Source organism: Lissotriton helveticus, chromosome 7, assembly GCF_964261635.1.
Source record: "Lissotriton helveticus chromosome 7, aLisHel1.1, whole genome shotgun sequence".
NCBI classification, from domain to species: domain Eukaryota; kingdom Metazoa; phylum Chordata; class Amphibia; order Caudata; family Salamandridae; genus Lissotriton; species Lissotriton helveticus.
In genome coordinates this window covers 1,154,692,616-1,154,711,983 of record NC_136068.1, presented here as the reverse complement: position 1 = coordinate 1,154,711,983, position 19,368 = coordinate 1,154,692,616, and the positions used below count along the sequence as shown (strand labels likewise).

At 39.3% G+C, this 19,368-nt stretch overlaps 1 protein-coding gene across 1 annotated transcript in view; it reads right to left on the bottom strand.

Annotated features, from left to right (window-relative positions):
• LOC144770057 (ATP-binding cassette sub-family A member 10-like) overlaps positions 1 to 19,368 on the bottom strand; it is a 1,719,125-nt gene that overhangs the window by 229,250 nt on the left and 1,470,507 nt on the right. Inside the window, exons 28-29 of the mRNA XM_078654288.1 lie at positions 16,329 to 16,420; positions 8,625 to 8,745 (exon numbers count right to left, since the gene is read on the bottom strand). Coding sequence (XP_078510414.1) covers positions 8,625 to 8,745; positions 16,329 to 16,420 — 213 coding nt within the window. The remainder of the gene's footprint in view (positions 1 to 8,624; positions 8,746 to 16,328; positions 16,421 to 19,368) is intronic.

Below are 19,368 nucleotides of genomic sequence, written 5' to 3'. Positions count from 1 at the left end.
GATCACAAACGACGAAATTTGCAGAATTTCAGCGTTTGCGATTGCAATTTGGCTCAGTGGTATGTATGAAAGAAAAACTGGCTAGCAAAATAAGGATTAGCTAAATTTGCAATTCCTTATTTTGCGATTGCATTTAAGGAATTGCAAATTGCTATTCCTTAAATGCAATGTAAGAAGCAAAGAAAAAGTGAAATTTTTAAGGAATCGCAAATTACCACCAACTTCAAGTTGGTGGTAATTTGCATTATCTCAGAAAAATGCACTTTTTTGCATTTATCAAAGTGCCATGTGGTGCACATACATGCACACATGCACATTTCAGGGATGCAACAGGGTGTCCTTTTGACACCCTGGCACCCTTGAAATTGCATTGCTTCATTTGCGATTCTCTAATTGAGAATCGCGAATTGAGAATGTCTTCCCATTCATTCCTACTGCGAATCACAATTTGCAATTTGCAATTAAGGAATATGTAGGATTCACGAAATTATTTGCAAATCCTACATACATAGCGTTTTGCGATTCTCAAATAGCAATTCTCAAAAAATCGCTATTTGAGAATTGCAAAACCAAAGTTTCATACATATGGCCCCTAATCAAGATAGAAATCTAGTACCTTCCACTTCAGATGCAATGTGAAAAAAATGACAGAGAAATGTTAACCACTGGCTACTCAAGTGCTTCTTATGTGAAGATAAAGCCTGAAAACATTGTTATAAGACAATTTCAAGAGGCAAGAGGAATTATTAATATTAGTTGTGTAGGCTACGTCATACCAAAGGAAGATTTAAAAACTTTGACCAAGACAACGAAGAAAATTGCATACAGAGCAAGAAATAAGATGTCAATGACTATAATCTGATTGTCCTTTGTCTTCTTATGAATAAATATTTGCATTCAGTGAGCATAAACATGAATGATGTTATAGAGAAATATATTTAAGGGAGTACAAAGATGGCATTATTTAATTTCTACAATTAAATAATTGTTTTATTTCCTCAGAAATAAACATTTCTATGCTATATGAAAGTGACTGTAACTATTACCTTGTGGAGGTGTCAGACACAACTACATTTATGAGGTTATATTGTGAATCACATTTTTTATATAGTCCCCTGAAGTTAAGACGCGATCAGACTCAACATGCCGAATGACGTTAGCAGGATGTTAGTAATTATTTTCGTTTCCCCTCTTGAACTACCAGCTTTAGCTAGTCCTCCTTTATGCCGCCTGAAAAGTTCTCCAAAATCTATCAAGAATAACATTAGAACATTGGAATGTTGAGAGCTCTATTAAAGCCAATGTACTAGTTATAAGTATATAATGGCTGGTGTAAGCTTTCTGCTCCAACATTCCAATGTTTGTTTCTCCCTTTTAAAGTAAGAACATTCAACCCTTACATGTTGTCAAAGACCCTCTCCTTCTTTATACCCCATGCCGCTGCTTCAGGTCATTTAAACAACTAGTATAGTCCTCAGCAGCAGGCTATAAAGCCATATTTTCTCCGATGGCCTCCTAACCTGCCCATTTAATTTGACAGCTTGAACTTGGAGTTTGTTCCTCCGTTACAGCAATCTTCTAACTTTGTATTTCAGGGAGATGTTAACATTAAGCGTGATCGGGGCTCCAGGTCAGTAAACAAGAATCTAATTTAGACCATGGTCTCAATCAGCTTCCTCTACTGATAAAGCTAGCAACAATCATGATTTAATTTTCAATCTAGACTCCTACACTATTCCCATAGTTCTCCCATAGAACCAATCACCTTGAAAAACCTTTCTCCTTATTGTCAGGTCCTTTATGTTGGCCTTATTTTAAAGTAACCAGTGAGAACATTGCCAGAGTTTAAGGCATTCATCCCACCCCTGCTCCTATGGGACCTGATATCAGGCTTCTTGTTACACTTGATCATATTGCCCTTCATAGGCAAAATTGTTCCCTGTGAAAAACTCCTTATGCACCCTAGAAAGTCATTGGAAAATCTCCTTTTCAGAAACAAGCTTACTATGACAGGTTTTACAACCTACAGCAAACTATGCAGGAAAACCAAACTGGTTATTAGGGGACTGTGATTCAAGATGAGGACAATTCCCATAGAAATGGCTTTCAGCTGTTTTTCTCACCCTGTACTATTGCCTCCTCTAGCCTTCCTTCACTGGAACTCTGAGATTCTCTTTTTACTTTGAAGATTAAATCCTAAAGACTTTACATTTCCTCAGCATGAATGTGCCCTTAAGTTTTGTCACTGAAACATCAGCTACCCTCCAGCCCCACCCCAGGTATCCTTTACTCTATATAAGTTTTATCCGACGAGTCTGGATTATTTATTGTCCCATACACTCATCACTAGATCACAATCTCTAGTTGACCTTTATGCTTCTTGGTTATGTGATCTGTGCTTAGTTCTGTAGTTCCACAACTTCTTAATTGTATAACAATTCTCTGTCTCTAGAAATATTCCCATGAGCTTGGAAAGAGGGACTGGTCATTATATTGTTGAAAAAGAAGACCATGGCTGATTCTTCAACTCTTGCTAACTAATGACCCATTTCTCCACTGCTTGTCTGTCTAAAATCCTGAAAAATGAAGTAAATGATAACCTATCTGTTTGTATTGAATGATATCAAGTACCCCTGTCACATGCCTAATATTTGATCTAGCAATAGAGAATTGACCAGGTGGTACTTCCAAAACCTTTGATAAACTTGGTGCGACTCTAGACATCACTAGAATGTGAGCCCTATAGAGAAGCTTTGGTGGAGTTAATCAGTATTGGCACATTAGTTTGCACCCACCCCAGGGCTTAAAAAAATAAAAGTTCTGTGTGAGTCTGTTAAGATGGAGGAAGTTTGGCACTTGTCTGCTTCAATGACGAAAGTACCTCTATAAAATTGAAGTGGGAATTTATGTTAAATTAAACCTGAAAAGACTAAAAGGCGGGGAGTATCACTGAGACATTCCTCAACCACAAATGTTCTCTTTTGGCTTCAAACCCTCAAACCATACCTAGACAGGATCCAGCCTTCCCAAGTGAAAAACTTGTAAATAAAGTTTAGACGTGGCACCTTGCCATTAAAATCTTTACATGCAAATGGGACAAAAGTTGCTACCTGTCTTCCCATTGCCCTTTGTACCCATAATCACGAGAGTCAGTGGAACATTTCCTCTACTTCTGCTGAAGTTATGCCCTGCACAAAATGAATCAATCCTGTGTGTAATCTAATGGGTTCAGTTCATTACTGGAAACCAGACAGGATTCTAAGGTGTGACACAAAGGTGTACATTGTGTTTGCTGGCTCTAGAATTCTATCTTGGGCAGGGAGAATTAGATCCATTGGGCTATATGTAGGTTATCCTGTTTTCGGTTTAGCCATATAATGACTGATAAAACCCTACCAAAAGGTAAATAGCCCTCACCAATGTAAACATATAAACACAGAAACATCACCTGCACAAAGACAAACTAAATGCCATTCAAAGAAAGAAACAGGAGAAGTTATTTTATTTTTTCCTGAAGGGGTCAATACAATGTAACTTTGTTATATAAGGTAGCAGCAAGAAAGACTGGGCTAACTTTATTCTGCTTGAATTTTGTTGTTTAGGGATGTCACCAAAATACTGGGCCACATGCATCGAAGTAAGGAATTGTGATTCCTAAATTGTGATTTTTAAGGAATTGCAATTTAGGAATCGTAAGTCCTTATGCATGTAGGAATCGCAAAAAAAAATTGTGATTCCTACACATTCCGTAATTGCTACTCGCAAATTTCGATTCGCAATTAAGGAATGGCTTCTAATTCATTCCTATGGGCATAGAGGCCCATAGGAATGAATGGGATTGCAAGCGCAATTTGCGAGTACCAAATAGGGACTCACAAATTACGCATGCACCCCCCAAAAAAGGTAGGTATGCACTTGTGTTGCACACACATGCCCATTTTTCAAAGGAATAGCAAATTACCATCAACTTGAAGTTGATGGTAATTTGCGATTCTAAATTGCGAAAACGCAATTTGTGATTGCATAATGCATCGCATTTAGGGGATCGCAATTTGCAATTCCCTAACTGCATTCGCAATTAAGGGAATCACAAAAAAATTGCAATTTCCTTAATTGCGAATTGCAAAACAGGTACATGCATCTCAAAAGGCCATTTTGCGATTGAAAACGGCTGAATTTAGCTATTTGCACTATTTACGACCGCAAAATTATTTGATGCATGTGCCCCATAGTGTCTTCTTCATTTTGCTTTTTTCAGTTTTGTGGTCTTTGGTCTAAAGATGCAGTGTTTAGAAGCATGTTGTAGGTTGTTTTTAATTATTTTATTAATTGTAGAGATTCAGGAAATATCAAAATCATATTTGATATTTTAGGTATGTTTGATCCTTTCACTGATAGATAAAAGTGCTAGTTTCTTAAGAATCTTTCCCAATATGTACCATCACATTTAACCACAGACAGAGAATGGGTGAAACCCTCTGATACCTCAGCATTCTTTTCTAGCGAGTCAGTATTAATAGTAGGTGAATTGCGAAACACCCCAGGCTTTAAAAATTCAATGCAAGGTGTAATGACAGGTATATGTGAAAAGAGTGCTGTCACCAAGCATCTGGGATAGTGGTGAAAACATAACACCAAACATTTAGAACAACTATAGAACAACTATACTTGCACAGCAAATTGTATTCTGTAGAAAGGGGTATTCGTTATGAAAATCGGAATAGCATGGGTAAGGATAACTTTTGGTTTGGAGACTTTTTTCTTGGTGAGTGGTAATGGGGGTGTTATGCGTTGTCGGGGAAGGTCATTAAATAAACAGCCATGGGTTCTTTAAATGCACTAGAAAGGACAAGACTAGTCAAACCCAGGGAGGGGGAGTATTGGAGATTTTATTTTAGAGGCTGTGGGTGTTAGCCATCACATTTAAACAATGCTGTAAACACGTGGGGAATTCCTTAGAAAATCACTATTCAAAAGGACTGACATGACACTATATAGGAATGGCAGTATATTGTATATGTTTACAATGATAATAATTAGTTTTTTACATTTGTTGTTGCCCCAGAAGAAGGGCAATTTGGCCCGAAATGCATTGGGTGTACACAGACTACTTCGGATGAATATATGTTTAAACCGTACATGCTGGAGCAAAAGGCCTGGATTGGCATGTCTTTAGCACTTGAAACCAGGAATAAATATGTAAATTTGCAAGTGGCTGATGTTGATTATGACAAACTTTGGATGAATTGAAATAAAATGTTTCAAATAATGGATTAAATGCATGGACATTGAGTATTTCTACAGAATACACTTTGCTGTGCGACTGGGATTGGAGCGAGAAATGCACCCCATCGTTGTTTGATCTATCTCAGCAGGCCACAGGGGACAGGCATGCGCAGAGTCAGCACTCACTATCTGAATACAAGGATTTAAGTTTATGTGAATGAACAAAAAAGAGGTACTCAGGTGTGCATTCAATCATTTATCCCACATGTACCAAACATTAAGAAAAAATGAAATGCTGCCTGAAAACAATTCTTACCAAGTGCAACAAAGACTGGATTTATATTGTTTGTATTTGCAGTGATTCAGCAATATATATAAATAAGTTGTATGTGGACCTGTAAAAAGTGATACCTGAGCTGAAGTGCTTCTCTGTAAGATATCATTGCCACCTGCTAGAAAGTATGCATCATTACAATCTTCAGAGTTAATGAAAAATGCTATTGACTTTGTAGTCCATTCTGGTCATCCCAACTGTGTCATTAAGCCAATGGTTCAGAGTCCTGCAGGCCGGGAATGCTATATTATCCATGTGGCAATCATTTACAGACTTTTTGCTTTTGCATAGTGATGATGCCAGAGACAAGAAATGTGAGGGTCTCTGGTCGTGTAATGATAGTAATGTGAAAAAGTACACTCTACTGCATTCTTACATTTTTACAGGAAACACAACTTCTGTAGTGGACATAATCAAAAAACTAGAGTCTGAAATTATCCTTGTCTATCAAGTGTTCAGCATAATTGGTGTAGATGTGAAACATCTCCTTGAGAGTAGACTGGACAACCCTTTTAATGACTTTGGCACTGCAACATGTTCCATGGTAGAATGCTTGTCACTTGGTAAGCAAAGAAATGCTGAGGGGCAATCCATGAAATGTTATTTTACAATGCTTACAAAGATGCATGGAAAAGTCTCTTCATCGACCATGGCATTTCAAGTCAATGAAGCCACACTGTGGTACTTTGCACAAGTTCTAGATCCCTTCTATAAAGGCGAATTTTTTACTAAACTGTGAAAAGTATTGTTTTATTGTTGACCACTTCAATTACTCTTATGGGCACATGCGTCCTGTTCAATACAGATGTTGCAGAACTTGCCCCCGAGAATCGCAGAGTTAGCAAATTGTGTACTGGATGTTTTGGCATTGCCAGTCTCAAGTGCCAATGTGGAGAAGGCCTTTTCAAAGATAGAAGCTTACATGGAAGGAAAGAGTGAGCCACCTGACCAAAGACTCACTAAAAAAAATTGTATGGTGCACCACAATAAGTTTGAATAGTACAAATTAATTTGGACCTCATATACAATGTACGTACACTGTCTAAATACCATGCATTATCAATGCAGAAAACAATGAAAAAGCGAAATGTTCCATAAACACTGAAAAAACGTTGTTTCTGTTTTTTTTAATGGCACAAAATCGTGTAACCATTGATAACCACTGTTTTAAAGGTATTGAATTCAGTGGGATAAAAAACTCCAACATTTACCAAAAATAGAAACTGAAAACAGGAAAGCCTAGCTATATGTGATAAAATAGCTCGAAGGCTCTCTTGTCCCATTGTGTGTGTCCTCATTATAGCTGCCAGTTTAACTTTTTTTAAATATGTATATCCATGCAAACTTTTAAGAATTGCATACAGTATTGTTTAAATGTGACAAGATGTTTGAATGTTTTAACTTGTTTATGTTTAACTCTCTGGACTGGCTAACTTCTTATTTGAAAGATGACAGTTTTTCACCTTGTTGATCCTAGCCGTGATGCAGGGTACCAAAGGTATCTTCTCACAGCCCTAAGCTCTTGAAAATCTTTGCTACCCCACTGGTGGAGCTTATTTAGAGCTATGTCTTTTCCCTGATGTCCTACTTTGATGAAAAGAAAATTACGGTCTCCTCTTCCGACTAGATTAATTGACCTCCTCTCTTCTCTGTAACATCTCATCTTAGAAATCTGAGTTGGCTGCATGCGCTCATCAAAAACCTTGGCCCTGCCTTTATTTAATCAGGAATTATACACATTTCACCAAGGAGGGCTCTTCATTCAAGAGGCACCATTTTTGCTTAGCATCCTTGAGTTCTTACTCTAGAGCAGGTGCCAGAGCTTTTTCTAGTTAGTGCTTAAGTTGTGGAATTCTTTTCCCACTTTGGTTCACTAAGAATGCAACCATCTCAAGTTCTGTAGGGGTTTCAAGACTTGGCTTTTACAATAACCTTCTTCCACTTTTCCAGCTTTCCAATGCCAGTACACCCGCATGTGAATCAATTTGTGCTCTTTGAAATCCACTTTATCATCATCGTGATCATCAAGGCATTAATTAGAATGGAAAAATCCACAAGAATCATTGACATGATAAAATCTGGAAAGCTGCCCTGTTGGAACACACAAAACCGCCTCATTGTCACAGGACAAATCTGATAGAACTCAAAAATAGTAGGGAGGGAAGTGAGGCTGAATACGAATCAAAGTTATAAAGCATCTGCGTCTTCACCTACAATAGTTTTTAAAAACTCTCAATTGCTTTCTCTCAAAGAGGTACAAAATATACATACTCTCACTGTCTGCTTTTCTCCATATAATTTTGAGCTGGACTTTAGAATAATATTTTATACCCCTTCAAATATTTAAAGGAAAAAACACATTGAGAAATTGTTTAAAAATTGGATTATGAAGGACGAAGACAGACAGTCGAAGTACTGGGCAATGTGTTGTATTTTCATGGCTCCTATTAAAGTTATCATTTTGTTAGTGTTACTGTCATAATTTGGCAGTACCTGAGTTAGCGTTTAGCTCAGCTACACGACCTTTTCTGTTAACTTGACTTAAACGTACGGGGGCCATTTTGTATTTGGTGGCTTCCATTTTGTATGAACATGCGGCCTCGTGGTTAGAGTGCCCTTTTGTCCTTCCTTCATGCCAATGAACCTTTACCTTGCCTGGCAACAGGCTATTTTTAGCGATGGTCAGTTTCACGCATGCGCACACACGATCTCTGGACTAGTGAGTGGTCACTCTTTAGGAATGTTCCCCTAACTGACCAGTGGTATTAAGCTCCTCCCACATGCTGGCTGTGCTCCAAAAATTTCCTTATATGTACCTAAAACTGTTCAAATGCATACCGCCTACCTTTTTATTGCCGTTAAACTGTATAAAAGAGGTCGCGCAGCGATGTTCGGTGTGATACTTCTTGCATTACCGAAGGGTGCTGTAGGAATGTACCACCACCCCATGGGGTCCTAATAAACTTGTCTCTTTGCATTTTCAGTTTCCGTGCCAACTTCTGTTTATGGTGTTCGAGTGTTTTTGCAGTATATGTAGGCCTGACAGAACCCGATACCTCATTACCTCTTTGGTTCGCTGGCCTGAGACAATCTCCATGACTAGAGTTCTTTCAGCTTCAACGCTTTCTTCATCTCCCTTTGGTTCATCAAGGTTGGAGCACACTCTATCATTCTTTGGAGGAATCCTGTGTGAATGATAAAAAATGCCTCTTAAATTTTGCTTTGCCTGATTTCTGACTGGCTCTGTTACCAACATTTTAGACAGATAATGATATGCAACTAGAAAAAATGTATATAATTTCTAGAGCACTGAATATATAAGCCAGGTGCAGCATTCTTTTCATATCTTTTAGTTTTTCATGGTAACTCTGCCAGGGAAGAAAGTACTGTAAAGTAATTAGGACACCCATTTTCGAGGTGCAGCCAAGACCACATAATAACATGAAAGGTCACTAATCATAGGAACTATTTCTTTTGTTGCTCATCAAGAGAAGGGTGCTGACCTAACGGCCAACATTTTCTGCATTCCCAGCATGCACGCCAATCACCTGCTGATTCGCTGGAGTAAGTGCATGAACGAGTGAATGAATTAACATAAATAGTGCTAACATGAAACACCTCCCCTCAAAGCCCATTAATTCTGCTTCGACATCCACCATGTTGGGTACCATTTAAAAATTATATAGATCATAAAATGAATAAAAAACTAAAAATGGTGCCGAAGACTTCTTCACGCTTAGAACAGCTACCAATAATATCCTGTGTAGAATGTATTCCTACTCCGATGGACAATTGGTGTGTTGCACATGTATAGAGTATGATACTGTGGGATTTCAAGGAAACTTCCACACCCTGTAGCCAAATATATTTTTAATTGTGTCAGTATTGTAATATATATTTGTCTATCTGCCTACCACCTTTTGAACTTTTTAGTGTTTTTCAAACATCTTTTGTACTAATATTAATTGTGAAATGTGGAAGTCGTTTGTTAAGAAGAGGACTTTAATTTGGCACTAGTTGTGACTAAAACATTCTGCCAGGCTCCCACCATTTCTGGGTTCTCAGCATCCTTTTTGCCATGCAGTTACTGAGGGCCGATGAACAGTTGTCCTTCAACAGCACTCTGTATAAAAAAAAAACTCTTATGGGGTAAAGTTGCCATTTTGATTAATCAGGTCTATGGGACTAGCTAGTATAGTGCATTTATGAGTAAGGAAATAACTAGGACACCTGTAGAATTGCTTCACATAGTCATAAATCCAATTCACATAAGGATGAGCAAAGATCTTTCATGCATGCAGAACTCCATGTGTGTATGTCTAAATTTTAGGTGTAAACGTGGACATGACAGGAAAAAATTGCCGGAAAATGTGGTCTATCAACTGCAAAGTTGGAGGAAAGGGAAACGTAAGAAAGACCAAAAGGACGGACATGCAATTTGAAAACCTGTGAGAAACTAGGACCTGATTGCAGTATCCCCCCACTTGTTGCGCCCATTTTTTAGTACTAGATGTTGGTTTTCTGACTCTGATTGTGTCCTGGGCTATGTTAACCAGGCCCAGGGCCTGTGCTCTGATTACAGATACATGGAAATTAGGTATAATACAATTGACAATGACAGACCCCTATAAGTCCCTAGTATATAATAAGGCAAGGGGGATTTAAACTACCTATAAGTCCTTAGTATATAATGTGGCAGGGAAGGTTAGAGGCCCAGTAGACTTCCTGCACTAGAGTGTGCACTACTGGGGTGCCTGCTGTTATTTTAAAAGCCAGCCCTCCCTTGCAGGCTGCTTTTAAAGTGCAAAATTCGACAATGGATTTAAAGGTTGTTTCAAAGTAGTAATCTACCTCATATTTACATATGTCACCCCTAAGGTGTCCCCTATGTTCAACTAAACACTGTTCCCCAGGGGTAGGGTGCTATATGACTATAACAAGTGACAGTATTAAAGATATTTTGTAAGCTGCGGTTAGGGAACAATTGACATATAGTTTTCCCCATTGTAGATAATTATGTTATGTTATTTTAATTCATAACACACCCGAATCATCCCGGGAAAGGTATCTGAGCACAATCAAGAGACAAAGGCACCAGCAGTAGTTAAATCAGAACAACGTTGTCTTAAGTACATTCATGAAGAGAAAGTGATCTGAACAAGTTGAAATATGATGTGGCAATTTGTTTCAGTAATAAAGAGCCGAGTAAGAAAAATACCTGCCACCTGAACTGGCTTTTTTGACATGAGGAACAATTAACAGTATTTTATCACTAGATCTAAGGAGTCTAGGAAGGCTATAGTGCCTAAGCTTTGAAGCTAGGTAACAAGGGCCTTTTCCAGCCAGGGCTCTATGTGTAAGGCAACACATTATAAAAATGATTCTCTTCCAAACCGGAAGCCAGTGTAAGGTATGCTGAAGGGGAATGGATGCAGTCCCTGATGACAAATTGTAAATGAGGCAGGCTGCGGTATTCTGCCCCACTTGTAATTTTGAAAACAATATCTCATTTGCCGTAACCGTAATCCAAATGACTAATGTCAAGAGCCTAAACCACAGTTGTTTTTGCTGTAAGTGGGAGGGAAGGAAAGGCTCTTCTCAGGAAGTGCATAATTTGAAAACAGAAGCCTGAGGTGGACATGACCTGCTATTTCATGGTAAGAGGTTGGTCAAGATGGACTCCCAAGTTCTCAACCACCCATTTGGGTGTGAGAGTAATGTCAAGCTCTGTGGGCCACCTATCAGCAGCCCAAACTAGTCGGGCCTTGCCATACAGCATAATCTCTTTTTTTCCAGCACTCAGCTGGAGACAGTTCTCAGTCATTCAAGCAGCAATTGCTGTCATCACAGCTAAGAAGCTTTCTTTTGCGTAGGTCTTTGTCAAAGGGGATTATAAATTGTGTGCTGTCCGCATACGATATTATTTCAAAGGCTCTTACAATCTTGGCCAGGGGTGCAACATATATGTTGAAAAGCAAGGGGCTAAGACAAGAGTCCTGAGGCACCCTCTTGTCCAGCATCATAATGTGAGACTTAAAGGAACCCAAACTAATAGCTTGGGTCCTGTTGGACAGAAAATTCCCAAGCCAATTTAGCGTTGTCCCATGAATGCCAATCTTCTGTAACCTATTGAGTAACATGAGATGAGACACTGTATCGAACGCTGCAGACAAGTCAGGCAGCAGTAGCATAGAAGGTATATTAGTGTCTAAGGAACCTCTAATGTGGTCAGTAACCGCTACCAAGGCTCTCTTGGTGCTATGTAAAGATCTAAAATCCAATAAAATGGGATCCAAGATGTTATTAACCTCAAGGTTCTCTAAAAGTTGTTTGTTTATAAATCCTTCCAGAAGTTTACCCAGCAGAGGAAGCAACAAGATTGGGTGATAGTTGGAAAGGTTAGAAGGTGCCAGATTCGCTTTTTTTTAGATCGGCCTGACCAGGGCCGCCTTCCAAGTGGCTGCAATTTTCCCAGTATTAACAGATAGATTGTATAAAGAATGAATGGCAGGGGCCAACTGATTATAGAGAGAGCAGCAGACATCTTGGAAGGGCAACTATCTAAAGGAGATCTGGATTTGGCTGAAGCTAGAGCCAGCTGAATTTCCTCCAAAGAAAACTTCTTAAACTTTCTTAAGTTTGGCACACCACTGGAAGGTGGTAAGAAAACAATTTGGCTCCTCAGGATGGGTTGGGAAGTTCTGATAGATATTGTTCACTTTTACTTTAAAATGATTTGCTAGCGAATCAGAAAGAACCTGTGATGCCTGAATGTTTTGAGAGTAAGCTCTAGGATTTACAAAATCATTTAGAACTTTAAACAAAGCTTTATACAAGTTTTTAGCTTGGGGAACTTGATCAGAGTTATATGTTTTATGAGTAGACTTTGTTTTATGGTGGTAGCACCCTAAAGCTCCTCTATACGTCTCCCTATCACAGGTACTATTTGTGCATTGCCGCTGTCTTTCTCAGTTTTTACATGATGCTTTCTCAGTTTTAAGGACTAGCGAATACCAGGGCACATGGGTTCCATGTGTGAATTAGGACACCATTGGAGAGGAGTAATCTTACCAAAAGCTGTGTTTAAAGCATTATGATATTCTGAGAGTGCTTGCTCTACATCTGAAGTAGCTACTGCGCCAGTATGATTAATTACCTAAGCGAAGGATTCCAGAGTAATTTTCCTTCAATATCTAAATTGGTTTTTAACAACTTTAGGTATTCTGTCAATCTCAGTTGTCATAGGGATCCTAAAACTGATCAATAAATGGTCAGACCTAAGTAAAGGTTGCATTTGTTCACAGGCAGAGAAGTAAAGTTAGTAAACATTAAATCTAGTGAGTGCCCTGCTGCACGCGTAGGCCCATTAACTCTTTGACGCATTCCAAGAGTGGCTAAGTCTGCAATAAGCTGACTCGCCTCTTCGTTATTGGAATCTTCTGCCTGGTAATTAAAGTCACTCAACAAAAGTAACTGTTTTTGCTACCAGGACATGAGGTGCAATATATTCAATTAGGCGAGGATAAATTCTTTTTTATACTCAGTGGTCGCTATACGGAAGCACCTTTCCAATAGTCACTGGAAGAAAGTTCAAGTTTAAATATGCATATATCTGCCCAGTCTACTGCAGAAGAGTCTATAATGGAGAATTTGATAGTGTTTTAAAAAAATATTAGTGCGTCTTCCCCCTATCCTGCCCTCCTTATCCAATCTAAGCACTGAATAATTTTCCGGGAGAGCCATCATGATGGCTGAAAAGGAAACCGAGGTCAACAAGTTTTCAGTTAAGAAACCTACTTCAGGTAGCTTTGAAGAGAGCAAGTTCCAAAGTTCAATGGTATGTTTAGATAATGACCTAACATTGGCAAGAATACCATCTAAGCACTTGAAAACTGAGAAATTGGCAGAAGAAACAGGGATCATTGATAACTACTAAGAGTATCAGCAATCCCAATTGACTTACTCATGTATTTTAACACCTCCTGTGAACACTGAAATCTACAGTGCAGACAGGCATGACTACTAATGCAATTGGGAAAGACCTGTTATATGAAATACCTCGAGGAACATTGGCTCTATGCAAGGTATGAATTTTATCTAGCTGTTTCTAGTAGGATACCGTACTAGGTTTAGCTCCATAGGCTAACATGGGAATATTTTATTAAGTAAAAGTATCGCTAGGAAGGAGCTCAAATGTCATTCAAGGATTTAAAATTATATGATAGTAATGATAAATTCATCAACTTTGCACTGTTATATTTATAAAAACTATCACAGAAAATAAGATTTTTAACTTTTCTTTTCTGTAAGCCAAAAGCGAGCCTTCCAGCTGCTCTCACCTGATTGTCTATCTGTCATGCTCAGATAAGCTGTCTTAATGAGGTGTGCAGTGGCTTGCTGGCAAAGGAATGGGTTTCCTGGGGGAAGAGAACTAAAACTGCAGAAGTAGAAAGGGGGAAAGGGTGTCCAACTAGTTTTCTAAAGGGGACAGTACAGACTTGCCTCCACATCATGCCAACCCTACCACTCAGGAGCCTTTGTAATTAGATGAAGGAGAGGAATGGAAGGGGAGTGTTAGAGAATCTAAGCCATGCCAATGGGTTGGCTTAGCCTGTTCTAACCTCCAAGGAGAGCATTTCTTTATGCTGGGTTTTGAGAGAATAGTGCTTTCTGAGGCAAGAATATGCCACACTTTAGAGGAAGTGGTAATACACTTGGGTGGCACCCTGCACCCCATGGGTGTTCCCCTGCTTGACACCCAAAAAAACAGCATAAAAAATGAAGAGTTGTCAAGCAACTCAGATCTACTACCTGACACTACAAGGAGAAGAGGGACTAGCCAGCTGGAAACCTGATCTGCACCTCAAGGGTTTGCACTCAGTAGCTCCGCACCTGCTGTAAATTCAGGGAATATAACCACTGTAATTACTTTGCCTTGCTTCAAGAAGAATTAAGGAGTGGATTCCCTGCAAGTTACAGGTTAACCAAGCCTAACTGCACCATCTCCACCAAGAAGTCCCCATCCTGAAGTGTGTCAAGTGTACTTTTAGGGAACTGATTAGGTGCATTGTGGGAATTGAGGACTCAACATGCAAAGAACCATCTAAAGATTCTAGACCCCGGGATTGGTGTTGTGAACACTTTCAACCCTCAAGGAGACATTCTGAAAGAAGATCCAGAAGTTTGCTGACATTTGAGAACTTCTTGGTAAAAGGTTCCTTAAGGTTACTGATTGAGAGTCAAGCCGGCAAACTTCAAACGCAACCTGGCTAGGTTCATCCTGCTTAAAGCTCCGGAGCTCCAGACTCCTGGATTTGGCCGGGGTCTCACAAAAAACCAAGCAGACAACATCGACACGAATCTAGCCTGAAGAATTATTACCGAGGACTTCCACTTAGTGTATCCGACCAGTACTCCATCGTAGATGGCGGTAAACTTTGGCTTTGTCCCAGTCAAACATGACAAGATGTCCCAAGTTGGTGCTATATGTTTTTAAGCACTAGAAGTTTTATTCTTTACCAATTCATATTGATGGTTCCCTACATTGTTTTTTTTCATTTTGGTGTCTATTTGTTCATAAAAATGTATAAAATTGGTGTTGGATTTTTATTGTGTCCTACTTAATTGATGTATTGGTGTTTTTAAATGCTTTACACACCTGTCTCCTACTTTAATCCTGCCTGCTGGTTGCCAGCTACCCAGGGTTGAGCAAGGGAATAACTTATTGAAAACTTGACTGGACTTTATGTTGTGAACTAGTGGTAGGTCCCTACCAACACCTACCAATAAGCCCCTTTCCAACATTTGGTGATTGCAACAAAATGTAAGAACAGGCAAAGGGTGAAGGAATACATTTCGAATTTCTTGTAAGGACTTAAAAAATGGATCTACTAAAATTGCAGGTGTTTGACAGGTGCATCCCAAACAATCTAAAATAAATTACAAAAACCTCAAAACAATTATGTTTTGCTAGAATAGTGCATAATAAAAATATATTTAACAAAATACAAAAAACATTGTTTAGTATGCATTCCGAAAGTTTAATAAATTACAAATTAACAATAAGGAATTAAAAAAACAAGTAATTTCTGTTTTGGTAAATGACACTCACAGACTTAAAAAATGAATAAAGCACGCTTTGAAGTGAGACCATAATATCGCTTATCCTAATGAAATGTAGAAACAGTTACATTTAATTTGTTCCTCTAAGAATCTTTCATTTTTATTTCTTACTGTTAATATTTTTCTTTGTTTTTCAGATAGCATTACTATATGCGATGAGCATGGACAGCAAATGAGGCACCAGGAAGGGCTTCTCTGTTGCATATTGCCTATGCCTACTTTGATCCCCAAAAAATGGACCACACATCACAGATGAGATGATTGAAAGTCTTTTAGTGAAAGTCAGCATAAACTAGTCTGCAGTGCATATGGACCATTATCTGTTGGATATACCATTGGTCAAAGGTGAAAGGCCCTTGTAGATCCAATGAGTCACACAGATGGCATACCTTTTTCATTTCAGTGCCCTTCACGTTAATTTTGATCGCTTTAATGTTTTCGCATTGCTTTGCTTGTGTACTTCTACCTCTGGTCACTCTGGTACATACTGGTGCTATGCAAATCCATATTAGTTTAACAAACATAGACTGAATTCCTCACCAAACAATAGTGCCCAGACAAATAACCATGCCAGATAATAGTTGCAATTGTTTTCATTAAACTTGTCATGAAATATAGTCTTTCGAGTGGATTTTACTGCACAAACCTGAAAACAGGATCTCCCTTGAATATTTTCTTTCCATATCTCATCTCCAGACACCTTAGAAGTAGAAGAAATACGATGCAATGCAGGTAAGGCTAGAAACAATATCAAGAGAAAAGCTGTTAGTGATATTAGTAGCAGAAATGGCACTCTAGTGGCACCCAACAAGTTTGCCATTATCTTAAAACCCAAAAAGTACACTACATTGAGTCACAGAAGCACAGAGATAAGATAGCATAATAGGTGTATTTGTACAGTGCATGTTCACACTTGCGATGTCTCCTGACGCTATTGCCAGATAATCGGTGTTTACTGTTAACCAGTACAATAGTTTTTCATATCATATACTTTAAAAGGATAAACGGCCCAGTGGATCTACTGGAGTTTGAATCCTTGGAGTGGATGCATTAGTCCAGTGACCTGCCAGACCTGGCTAAACACTTCTCTCATGTCTTAATGACAATCCATACATTCTGCTTTATTGCAGCTCTTAAATTCCATTCAACTCCGCCCTCCATTTCTAAGAAGATTGTGTTTGCAAATTTTTTACACTCAATCTTAACAGTAGATTTAAGCAGATGCTAGTTGTGCATAGGACTCTCCATTTGTTGTGGTTGGTGATGTATACATAGGCACAAAACTAGACAAACACCTGACACTAGTAACATTTCCACAATGGACTTTTAGCACTCAGCTTTTTCACCCAACTCTAAATTACTTTCTTAGTTATAGACATAGGTCCTATTTAATACTCACTGTGCCACTGGATTTAAGCTAGCCTAGCTGATAAGGGATGATACCCCAATACTGGTTCCAGGATGATTGTTTTTGGTCCAGGGAGGACCCAGCCTGGCAGTTCAGGCCAGACTGTTTTGCATATGGCTGGGTCCCAACTGGGGTGGCATGGTAAGCAAAAGAACCATGGATTTAACTCAGATCTTTTAACTGGGGGTGCGTGTTTAAAAAGTTTCAGCACTCCGTTCATCATCTTGTTGTGTTTGCTATGTTTGATGTCAGTGGCCAAGGGAATGCCCAGACATGGCTCCCTTGCTTGCTGTGCCCCTGGACTCAAGCTATCCTGGCTGACAAGAGGTTTCACCCCAAAACCAGTCCTAGGATACTTGTTTCTGGTCAAGGTAGGACCTGGCCTGCCAGTTCAGACTGTGCTGTTCCCATGGGAAGCAGTGTCAAAAATGATTTGAATTTCGCTGGGTCCAAACTGGGGTGGCATAGTGAGCAAAAGAAAGATGGATTTAGCCAGATCTCTTGACTGGGGGTGAGTGTTTGAAACGTTTCAGCACTCTGTCCATCATCTTTTTGTGTTTGCCTATTTAAAGCTCCCAGTAGCCCCTACCATCAAGATACTTTCTCCTGTCTCCCAGACACAAAGTACAATGTAAATATACTGCCCAGCAGATAGGAAGCCCCACTTGAGCAAAAAACAGACCACATAATCCTCAGTCATGTTTGTCTTGACAGATGTTATCTGCAGCCCAATCAATAAATGGCTTAGTGAGGACGGATGGTGGTGGGTTGGTGGTGGTGGAGGAGTGGTGATGGAGTTGCCTGCTACCTCTGACTAACCACCTATTGTCTTCTTTCCAGCGCTCATTGAATTATTTTGGAGTTTCTAACCTATCAATTATGTGGGCATGCTAGGAAGAATCGCAAATTGATTTTTTAATCTCCAAGGAGTGAGGCTGGCTCCTGTAACCCCAGTAACCAGGCCATGTTAAGTACTTGAAGGGAAACCACAGGATTCACTTTTTGTTAGGGGGCCATAGGTTACCTACATCAGGTGTCGTTTCAGCCAGCTGATCATTCAGGTAAGCTATTCATAATGGAACATATGGATGCAATCCTTGAACTGCTGTGCTGATGTCTGACAACACCCACATTCTTCCAATACCACCCGGCCATATCGCCATGACCAGAAATTGGGTTGGGTGATGACAGGAATTAGGCCTAGACATATATAGTGCCTCTTTCCAGATCTAAGTGGGTGTGGGGGAGCGGGGTGCTAGAATTTGCCTCTTGTGAAGGATAGGCACATTCTTTTTTCTAATGAGACAAAGGAGGAAAAAGCTGCCTTTCTCTGTGTATTCTCCCATGATATGAGAGTAATTTCAACATTTGTATTGTCCCTTACCACCACATTTTTCATTGCAGTAAGTAAAGGTAAATACTGGCGATTCAAACACTCTAAATTGGGTGACAGTCGAAAACCATGACAGCCCTCACTCCATCAGGCTGTCAGAGGAGTATGTCAGTGAGTCTAAATAGTCTCAGTCGCTGACATTCTTAAGGTTCTCCGATACGTAAATCAAAGGGAGGAATTTCCCTTTGGTGGAGAGGGTGCTCCATCCCCCAAACACTAACTCAGCCCCTTTGTGTTTGTGTTTCTCTGATCTTTTAGCAGAGAAAACTTACATTGTTGAATGGAACACTGGTCCCCTTCATGAATTCAGGACCATAACTGAGTTGATAAAGCTTTGACATGTTGTTTATAGTACTGATTCATATGTTTGTGGTGTGAAGGAAAGATGTATCAAAAAAAAGGAAACATTTCTGTGTGTATAAGACTTTTGTGAAATTCCTTTGAACGCCCGGTTGAGCCCGTTACTCCCATCATTTAAAGAAATAATTTCAATAAAACATTCTTGAAATACTATAGTTAAATAAACCAATTCGTTTTACAAGACAGTTTATAGTAAGGCACATGGGTCTATGTGAAAGGAGGTAATAAGTGCCCGAAATATGGGTATCACTCGGAATTGTGCAGTGATGCAGCATCTGTTGCTATAAATCATATAAGCCATATTTACAAAAACATTTCCTACCTCCCACATTAACCTTCCCAAAACCCTTGCCCTTTTTTGGCCACCCTGATTCTCTTGATTTTCTAACACGGAGTCAGTGCAGTGGGAAGGTGGCATTCTGTGAGAGAAACGTCGCTGATGAGTAAGATTTGAATGCTGATTGAACAACAGGCCCATAAATGTAATTATCCACAGACAGTAACCCCTCTAAAATGTCCTGTGCT